The sequence below is a fragment of the Branchiostoma belcheri genome, unplaced genomic scaffold (assembly GCF_001625305.1).
Source record: "Branchiostoma belcheri isolate BF01 breed outbred unplaced genomic scaffold, Haploidv18h27 scaffold30, whole genome shotgun sequence".
Classification (NCBI taxonomy): Eukaryota; Metazoa; Chordata; class Leptocardii; order Amphioxiformes; family Branchiostomatidae; genus Branchiostoma; species Branchiostoma belcheri.
In genome coordinates this window covers 137397-148142 of record NW_017803910.1, presented here as the reverse complement: position 1 = coordinate 148142, position 10746 = coordinate 137397, and the positions used below count along the sequence as shown (strand labels likewise).

Sequence of the window (10746 nt, the reverse complement as noted above, 5' to 3'; positions counted from 1 at the left end):
GGTTAGATGGATTATTTGATATTTAGTAGGTGGGTATCTAATCAAAATGATTAGATTTTGGGCCCCCTGGTGGCTTGATATTGTACTGCAGCGGAACTTTCGGTTTTGATCTGTCGTGATCTGGACATGCTATGGTTATGAAATAAGACTGTAATTGGGTGGAGTATAAGCAACTGATATAACACATAATGATGATCTTATTTGCAAGATTGAGACAATGAAACATTTATAATTCGTCAATCATAAACGTTAAGATTATTTGGCTAAGATGTAAGCTCGTGGAACTCTAGTTTAACCTTTTTAATTGGAGAAGAGGAAGAAACGAAGCAAAAAACAGTATGTTTTTCTTCTACGAAGGTAACATAATTTATTTCACTGAGCTAGTATAACGCTACGTAATACACAATAATACGATACATATTGCACAATTACTAGTAACACGAATATTGCACATAGAGTATTAATAGACAATAGTCATCCATTTCTTGTAGATATTCTTTTCTCACTTCCTGCAAGGCTATATTCAATTCTGTGACACAGCTAAGTTGCTTTACTCTATTCATCAATTGAACACGGAGTCTTATTAAATCTTAAAGGTTTAAAGAAATTCAAAATACGTTTTTTACTGGTAACCCTGTTTCTTCTTAATGATGGAAAAGTCTAATAACATTTTCTAGGCGTATGTCTGACATTGGCGTTGTGACGTTGTACTTGAATCATGGAGCATTCTTGTGAATATCCAATTTGACACGCAATGATAACCCTCACTAACATTTCTCCACCAAGTTACATACATGCACTCTTTTGAGGAAAATTGTGTTTGATATATCTTTATAATGCAGCATGCCCATGGATGCACAGTTTGGATATACAGGAGTGCATTGCCCGCTGCATTGCACATCTTTTTCAGCACTTTATTCTTTACTTTCTAGGTGTTGGTTGTATGACTTGGCAGATGAATATTGATATTTGGTTACATCATATACTTATCTTTGACTGAAGGAAGACTGACGTGTGACTTGCTCAATTTTCGTTAACATTCCTATGTCTCATTCATGAGAGGCGCTCCAGCTCCGAAGTAAATTTTAAAACACTGCTAAGGTCCTTCAACCCAAGATCTGATTTCAATGAGCTGTAATAGAACTCTGGCGCTCTCACTGATAGCTTTCTAAGCTGTACAATCATCTGTCCATCGTAGTCTCGGAAAATCTCGTGATAGCTGTCCATACCTATGTCGGTGAGCCATTTTGTGACGTCATCCTTGGACCATGATGCAACGCTGCTGGATTTTGCTGTCCCTTGCACCTCTGCAATGTGTCGTACAACAGGGCTAAAACCTGCGTCTGTAGAATCTGCAAAGATCAAGATTCAAACACAGGATATATGAGACATATATAAAAGACTCAACAAAGTCTTTGACAAAGAGAAGCGTCGACCACTGATGATTTTTTTCGTACGAAGAATAGAACTGCAATCTTCTCTGACCAAAGAAACATTTCCCTAGCTGACACAAATACAAGAACAACCGGATGCGCACAGTGATCAGAATGGATGGTGACTGGTATTCTAGAAACAACGAAAACAAAAGAAAAGGGTAGTCACTTTTTGATTGTTACATAGTTTAAAAACTGTTATATTCCCTGACCAAATATAAATTTCCCCCGACGCTTTTGTTTGGAATACTGACCTCGTTCCCCTCTTCCTCGATCGCCAAGTTCCTTGATGAAGCCGTCCATGTTCTCGTTCATCCTGTCCTCGGTACTGAGGTCGAAGTAGAGTTTCATCCCGACCAGAGCCCCGAGCCACCCGTCCGGGTCGTACCGCGGCTGCAGACGCAGCGGAACGATATCTTTCCGCAGCTTGTGGGTGTACTCCGCCTCTGTAAAGTAGTTCGGAATTACACACAAGCATCCTCTGTCAAAACTTGGCGTGTAAGAAATGACACAACGTGTTGCAAATATGTTTTAATATGATATAAATATGATTTATGATATGTACTAAATCATAAGCTGTGTGTTGTCTGTGTATTGTCTCACATATGTCGTAGGTGGTCGTAAGATTTTGATACGTCATATAATTTTCAAACTGGCTATAACCAATGAGCGTATTGCTGTAACAGAATCAACCACCGGCAAGGATCTGATTTGAAAGGCAGCCCTTTCCGTAACACGGCAGCCTAATTTCGCAGGGTACATACATGACTATCTAAATAATAAAAAAAATTTTTGACCATACGACGACCGTACGACGACTGTACGATGTATGTGACTGGGCCCTTACCTGTCCGACAGTTCGGACTATCCTTGTATTTCTCAGTCATGCAGATCAACACAACTGCAGCGCCCTCTACCGCCTCCGCCATGGCCTCCAGGATATCTCCACCTGAAAGTACATTCGGGAGAAGTCAGCTCAAATTGTAAGAAAATGTGTTTTCTGGCTGGTCAGTGAAGGCACTGAGCTAAAATAAACAGAAAAACTAGAATCGTAACATTTGCAAAGCAAATGCATAATGTTTACCTTCGCATATTGTCTCTGTTAATTCTTACTAAAAACATCATATGATGAGAGGAGTCTAAATCCCTCCTGCTATAAAATTGCAACATGATGTAACCCAACAGTAGTTACCATGGTGACAGACGTCTGGTCCTGGTCATTGACCTTATTTGTTTGGAACGGAAGAAGAAGAGGAAGAGGAAGAAACAGAGCAAAAACAACATGTCTTCCTTCGGTAAACATAATAAATATAGTTTAGATACACGCAGAAGCACATTCCTTACCCATCTGTTCCACGTCCATCCAAACTCTGTAGCCAGCCTTCGTCAGGTTCTCTTTCACCACCAGGGCCTTCGGCTGAACATCCCATTGGTAGCTGATCATCACGTGACCACCTTCTGCTGTGGTCTTGGTCAGAGACCTGTCATGGCCGCCACCGTTGATTTCCCACAATGCACCGGCGCAAACCTCTTTCAGTTCTTTATCTGTAGTCTTGCGCTGTAGCGCCTTCAGTGCTGTGAAATAAATCAACGATAAATAACAACATTATCAGGGAACTACAAACTCAGCCACGTTTGGAATAATAATTGTGTTCTAGCCGCAAAAGCGCCACCTATATCGGCTACATACAGCGGCGAGAAGCAGAACTCCAGTCAGAAGCTCTGAGGAGCGTAAGCGTAAACATTTAGGTGACAAAACCTCGGTTGTGTAAAAGAAAACTCCAGTATCCTGCTCCCAATATAGTCATACAATTATATAAAGACATTTAAATAGAATTTCACTTGAAGGTACTCTATTCAAACAGATACAACTTTGGTATGCTTCCATTCATATACGAGTACGTCTACGTCTAGGTACCTTCAACGCAGCCTGTCTTCTTGATGGCTTCTTTGTTGCTCTTGTTAAAAGCGAGAATCCACAGTCCCTTCGCGGCGAGTATGTTCTCCTCCAGACTGCTGCCGTCCAACAGAAGCTGGTACAGAAGAGTCAGGCCTCCTTCTTCCACGATTTTCACCTGCAGAAATAAAAATCGAAGAATAACTAAATCTAAAATAAATTTTTCTGTCGGTAGATTCTTGTCAAAATGCATATGTGACAACGTTGTGAGATCTGTTTTTCTTTGGCAGTTCAAGTCAGTCTAGTAATAGTTTAGATATGGATTGACTTGTTCTAATTTGGTCAATGTCGGCCTTGGCATTTACATGTATTTTGCAACAAATGTCTGTCTGACTTTATCTCTATGTTTGTTATGAAGTGTTGTCGTGAAAAATAGTCACAGAGTCAGTTAGTAAAATAGGTTAAAACTCTACATGGTACACGGTCCAACTTCCAGTTCTATGTGTTCTAGTGTTCTAGGTTCGTCAGAATGGAAAGTGTTCTAGGTTCGTCAGAAGGCATTTAGGATCTAGGACGATGTTAATCCATGACATGTAAGGCCGTGATTGTTTACCTTATTGCCGTCGTTGCTCGCGAGTTCGTTCAGGCCGCTGACGAGCTCCGACGCCGAGAAGTTGTACGTCTTGGCCCGGTGATCAGGCTGCTCCAGGGCCGCCCGCAGTAACTTCAGGATGAACCTGCCGAATGGATGGATGGATGGATGGATGGATGGATGGATGGATGGATGGATGGATGGATGGATGGATGGATGGATGGATGGATGGATGGATGGATGGATGGATGGATGGATGGATGGATGGATGGATGGATGGATGGATGGATGGATGGATGGATGGATGAATACGTTATTGTACAAAGTGACATGTCCCATGCTCTCAGTTAACACAAGGCACATCTTTGCAAACGTATACATATACAATATAAAAATCGAATAGAAATATAATACACTGTAGTGCATTTGGCCCAATAACCATGTGGGTAGTCAATAGCAAAAAAGTTAAGAACTTAAGAGAAACCAAGACCTATGTTTGACTAAAACATAAGCATATTAAATCTGTTACAAGTTTAAAGTCATTGTCACACATGTTCCTCTACATCAGAGCCCTCCTATAGATTTATGTATGGCGTTTCTGTATCACAATGAATTCGCTAGGTGGCGCCTTAATGGCAGCCGCACATTTTGTGGCTCTCGTTGTTTCTCGTAATTTCTTCAGTTTTAACTGTGTCAGTTCTTAATTTGGTGAATCTTAGTAGGTGGGAAGACTCTATGAAATGCTGTAGGCTGGTTGTACACAAATTTGGACTTTCTCTGACGTGTTCTCATCGTCCTTTTGTTGAGTTTTGTGGAGTCTACGCCAATCATGGCTACCTGGTCACGGACACTGTTTCACTATTCCATGGACTTCCTGCGTGGGCTAAAGCGAGTGGCTGCACCATCCGACCCTCATCTTAAGGAGCACCTTCTCAGTCTCGGTGTATGGAGGCTACGGACCAGAGCGAGAGGAAAGAGGGGAGGCAGACTTTTTCAACGTGACATTCCTACGGTTGTAGGTAACAGGCCATTATTATTCAATTGCAAGTCGCCCATGTCGGAGCCAGGTCATGTACCGCTACACACATGCAAATTAGGAACATTCCTTCATGTGCTGGACAATCGGGATGTGTGTACAAGAGGCCCTACTAACCGGGTTCTGACACGCATTCCTCTCATCCGTTCGCCGAAACGTGTGGTGAGTCTTCCTGCTCTCCTTCTTGCTAATGTTCGCTCGCTCCGTCACAAGACTGATGAACTCCATGCCGTTAGTCTGGCTAACAAAGTCAACATTGTTGCTGTGACCGAAACGTGGCTTAACAGCGATATTCCTGATTCCCTAGTCTCATTTCCGGATTATGCTGTCCACAGACGTGATCGAGTCTCGCGCTCTGGGGGAGGAGTTGCCCTGTACATTTCTCCCGAACTTCGTCACAAAAGACTTTCTGACCTTGAGAGTGACGAACATGAAGCGCTCTGGCTCTGGGTCAGACCGGCTCGACTCCCCCGTGGTCTGAACTGTCTGATCATCGCTGCATTCTACAATCCTCCAAAGTCATCCACTACTTACAAAAGTGATGACGAAGTTAATGACTACCTCGGTCGTTGTCTTGTACAGATCGAGAGGGACTACTTACACCCTGGCATAATCATTCTGGGCGACACCAACAAGTACAACTCCCAGTCCTTATGTGCCAGGTATGGACTGAAGCAAGTTGTCAACCGTGCAACTAGGGGTCACAGTCAGCTGGACTCCATACTTACCAACGTACAAGGCCTGTACTTACCTCCTGTCCATCTACCGCCGATCGGCACTTCAGACCATCAAACTGTTCTGTTGTCGGCGGGGCCTTGGCCTGCTACTCCGCCACAATACATCATTCGGAGACGCTGCACTCCTGATGGGATGAGGCGATTAGGGCTGCTCATGAATACAACTGACTTTACTCCTGTGTTCGACGCACCTAATCCACAGAGGAAGGTCGCTGTCCTCTCTTCACTTTTGGAAGAGATGTTAGACAGGACTGTGCCCAAGAAGAAATCCAGGGTCACCAAGAACGATAAACCGTGGATGACTAATAACATAAAACAGCACATTATGGAGAGGCAGGACTCATTCCGCTCGGGCAACACAGCCTTGTACGCCAAACTTCGTTCTACTGTAGCCAAGCTGATTAAGAATGCAAAGCGCTGGTATTATCAGAATGAGGTGGACCAGTTGAAGCACTCCAGCTCGGGGCAGTGGTACAGGTCTGTCAAAAATCTCATAGGAATGGGGGACACTAAAAGGAATACCGAGTCTTCCGATCTTCATTCCTTGCAACGTCAATGTAACTCACTCTCTGATCACTTTGCTTCTGTGTGGAACCAGGTGGACCGTATTGTACCTACAGACCAGGACGTATCTGACAAGTTGTCGCATAATACTCTACCTTCCTTCAGTATCGGTCTGATCAAGTCTAGACTGAGAACAGTGAACGGGCGGAAAGCTGCGGGTCCAGACAACATTCCTCCGTGGGTGCTAAAGCTATTCCACGAGGAACTGGCACCTGTCCTGTGTGAAGTGTTTAACTCTTGTGTGCAACATTGCACCTTTCCACTGCAGTGGAAGCAAGCACTTGTCTCAGCCGTTCCTAAGAAGCCAAGACCGAACTTTCCCACGGATTACCGGCAGATATCTGTGGTCAGCTGTGTAGGCAAGGTGTACGAGGGTCTTTTGCGTGACTTACTCTTACAAGACACCGCGAGCACTCTGCTACAGTCACAACACGGTTTCCTACCAAAGCGGTCCACTGTTACAGCTTTGATTCACATCCTTCAAAGCTGGCATGAGGCACTTAACAGCAATCCCAAGTTAGACATCCACGCGGTTTTTGTTGACTTTAGCCGGGCATTCGATACCATAAATCACGGTCAACTACTCCTAACCCTGGCAGATTTCGGTGTGAGGCGGGATCTGTGGTTATCCGTACGCAGTTACCTGGAGGGCAGGTCCCAACGGGTCAAATGGGGATCCTGTCTGTCTAAACCACATGATGTTTTGGCAGGTGTGCCTCAGGGTGGACTGCTATCCCCACTGCTCTTTGTCATTTGTATTAACTCGTTGGACACCTGCTTACCGTCATCTGTGTTACCGGTCAAGTATGCTGACGATTTAACTAACTCTGAATTCTTAATGGGGTCGCTTCCCGGTCAAACACAGAGGGCACTTGACGCCATCACTGAGTGGTCTGTGCCATTCTCACTGGCAACAAATGGGGGTAAGACTAAGGACATGATTGTCAGCGCGAGGAGGAAGGAGAATGTGCCCGTTCCCCCACACCCTACCGTAGATGGTAAGCAGATCGAAAGGGTTGTCACGTTCAAGCTTCTTGGTGTACAGATCTCTGCGGACCTTACATGGGACGCCCATGTTCAGTACATGCTATCTAAGACGCGACCCAGAATCTACTATCTCGCTGCCGCCAGGAAAGCTGGACTTTCCACGGATGTACTCACCCAGATCTACGTGTCATTTATTCGTCCGATCTTGGAGTACGCCAGTCCCGTTTGGGGGGTCTACCCAATCGTCTGGCTTACACTCTCGAAGGAGTCCAGAGACGCTGTTGCAGAATAATGGGCATTTCTCCGAACTCCTTGCCGACCTTGGCGTCCAGGCGTGACCAGGCAACACTACGTGTCTTCCGGAATATCCTAGATGATAAGGATAACCCACTGAACTGTTTTATATCCTGTCCACTGCATAGTGGCTATGACCTCCGACGAGTGAGACATGTCATGACTTCACATAGCCGTACTAAGAGACATGAACAGTCATTCTTCCCCAGAGCCATTAAGCTGTACAACATGAGCTAAGCGATGAGAACTGATATACATTGTACTTGCTGTTTATATTTGTTCGCTTTTTAGCTGTTTTTATATATGTACAACAATGTCCGTTTTTAATATAATAATGTACCGTTTTAAATCGTGTTCCTGAGAGCCCAGTGTTTTTACTGCATTTTGATGTAACTGTCAACGTATTTCATGGCACAAATTTATGTGTACAGGCAAGTTGACTGCAATAAAACTGAAACTGAAACTGAAACTGTAGTTATAAATCTATGCCTATGCCCATAGACTTCAATGTAACTACCCCCACTATTTACAAAAATCAGTAAATAAATAAGTAAGTAAATGGATGAATGAATGAATAAATAAATCTGTTATCTTACCGGATATTTTCGACTGAGGCATTGAGTTTGTCGTTTTCGTCATCGTTGACGATATATGCCAGCGTCAGGATAGCCTTTGTCTTGATGATGTAATATTTGGAACTCAGATATTTAGTGAGAAGTTCCACCGCGTTTGCCTCTCTACATACGGCCTTGTTGTCTGTACACAGACGTACTGAGTTGAGTAGAATACCCAAGTTGCCCTTCATGAGGTATCTCTTATCATGAGATTTGAGACTGTCCACGTCAAGTTCCGGATTTTTCAGGTCTGACAGAAGAAGTTCAAACGCTTCCGTTTTCCCTAACGCTTCGCACAGAGCTGGCGTCTGGTCGGTAAAATTCCACAAACAGCCCTTCAGTTTCTTTAGATTGGTCTTTGATACTTCTTCTCTCAAAGGGTCAACTTCGTGCAGTGATTTCCACGCTTTACAGAAGAGTCCCGCTAGGTCGAGTCTGTTTAGTTCTTCTCCTATGAATCTTGCTTTGTCTTTGTGAAATTTGTAGATGTCGAACAGAAATGTCAGAGGTTCGGTGGATTCAGATGTCGTGAAGTCCGTCATGCTGTGCAAAGTCGCCATCTCTTTTCTAAGTCTCGCGAGATCTGACGTGAACTCTCGTTTCTCCAAATCTTCGGGCGGCTTTTTGGCTGTCTTTTCCCCTTGTTCATCGTCTTCGGCTGGAGGTGGTGAGAGTGCAACTCTTCCTTTTGAGACAAAGACTGCTTTTTCATCTTGCTCGCCGTCGTGGTCTTCCTCGTAAGGCATGGTGGAGCGAGCTCCCTTTTTGGAGACAATATTCCCCATTGTACTCGGCACGGATCCGGAATACCAGCCACAAAGAGTTTCGTTACCTTTGGTTACAGAACAGTTGTCCTCTGCAAATAAAGAAATCAGTAGTACGTCACACTCTACATGTTATGTAAATACAGCGCACAAGTGTTGTCCTGATAAACATTTACCTTAAAATGTGACACACAAAACTGTCGCCTATTTCATTGTTACGGCCTTACGGCCATGGATAGAGCAGTTGAATATAACTTGTAGATGGCATTATACACGAGTATAAAGACACTGATACTCACGATTTCAACCTTTGGACCGACCGAGGCGAAGAGAATTTTAGCGATAAAATTACGTTTCTATAGCTTGGAGTTCGGCTACTAATGGCTAATAAATATTTGCACGCTTGGATTTAGGCTCAATGAAAGGAAATACGATCCCCTGCCTTTTACTAAGACGGTGATGTTCAGTGCAACCACTATTCTACAAATTCACTACACTGGTACCAATTTGAAAGGTTATGACATGTACATGCAGTCAGCATTTTAGATCAAATAATGACGAGGTCTATGTCATGATAGTATTGCCCACATAGCGATATCTAATAGGGGTGGGTATGGGGGTCAATTGCCTTAAATGTTAAAATAACATTTTTATGTTGCCAAAATCCCCCCTTTGCAGCATTATTTTTGCTACCCTGGAAGTGAGCTTTTGTTCCAGGATCTTGTAGTATCGTGATGTTTAGTATGGACAGAGTATACTAAATCTGTATGTATATTATTTTGGTATTCTCTCTTAAGGTTTGTGTTGACTGCTGCATAATGTCGACAGCCAGCAGGAAACGATAAATGAGTTATGAACGACGCAGAGAAAGACAGCGGACAGTTATAATCAGATTCCAGCAACCTGCCGTGAATACTAATTCTATTAGCATTTTTTCTGGCAACAGACACTCTTAAGAATCTAATTTTCTCCCACTAAATCTTGCCCATTAACATCATTTTAAGTATACGACATATGATATTTATGGTTATATGTATACGAGTCGCTGTAGATTAGCACATAAGTTATGTTTTTCTTGAGTATCTTTATGTATTACTAACAGAAGAATAAGTGCTATCTCTAAATGTGCCGTGCTGTGGTTTCAGTAGCCTTCCGTTTACAAAAAATATCAAACTCGCTATATGGAGTCTAACACAGTGTAACACATACATCGGTGAAGGTTAGACATCCAGGTAATAAAACTACGCTCGTAAACAGTTACTCAAGCAACTGGGTATATATGATTTTGGAAACGGTCAGACGTTTCAGGTAGCGTCCACTAACTTTCGTCAGAGACACTAAGAGACTGCAGGAGAAATGCAGGTTTATAACTAAGCACTAACTATTAATTTATATTGAGTGTAGCACATACTTTATCATGTAATAATGTAGACGTTCTTACCTTAATGGTCGTCACGTCCTTTGTGTGTGTTCTTCGTTCTAGATCCCTCGCGAATGAAGCACCTCTGATTGTGGAATGGTGTGTAATATTAAAGGTCACCCTAGACGGAACACTGGTAGTCATGTACTATTCATGAGGCGTTAGACTTGCCATGTCACCCTCTATGGTGTTACTGTGTGCCCCCGGGCGCCATTGTGTACGCCGGTGTGGCACCTGTCCGTTGCTATGGGTGACACGTCACGTAAAGGTTAAAGGTCATGGAACAAAGACTACGAACACGAAAAGCTGCTGGTCGGGCGATACCATTGAGCACAAAGTTTATCATAAAGGGGTGTACGTGTGAGATGTAAGCCTTGTAGACGTATATTGCGCAGTGGAATCAGTAGG

At 43.4% G+C, this 10746-nt stretch overlaps 1 protein-coding gene across 1 annotated transcript; it reads right to left on the bottom strand.

The window, feature by feature from the left end:
* Positions 1 to 352: 352 nt before the first annotated feature.
* LOC109474307 lies at positions 353 to 10463 on the bottom strand. Its single transcript, XM_019774596.1, has 8 exons — positions 10360 to 10463; positions 8137 to 9010; positions 3944 to 4067; positions 3352 to 3508; positions 2778 to 3008; positions 2281 to 2382; positions 1688 to 1879; positions 353 to 1352 (listed from the first exon to the last, which is right to left on the bottom strand). Exons 2-8 carry the CDS (start codon positions 8937 to 8939, stop codon positions 1054 to 1056), a joined length of 1908 nt encoding a protein of 635 aa, XP_019630155.1. The 5' UTR covers positions 8940 to 9010; positions 10360 to 10463; the 3' UTR covers positions 353 to 1053.
* Between the last annotated feature and the right edge of the window lie 283 nt (positions 10464 to 10746).

Coding starts and splice junctions, on each gene's coding strand:
- LOC109474307 (XM_019774596.1), bottom strand. CDS start 8,939: ATGGGGAATATTGTCTCCAAAAAGGGAGCTCGCTCCACCATGCCTTAC. Junction 4,068..8,136: donor GCCTCAGTCGAAAATATCCG/GTAAGATAACAG, acceptor TCCATTCGGCAG/GTTCATCCTGAAGTTACTGC. Junction 2,383..2,777: donor GATGGACGTGGAACAGATGG/GTAAGGAATGTG, acceptor ATGTACTTTCAG/GTGGAGATATCCTGGAGGCC.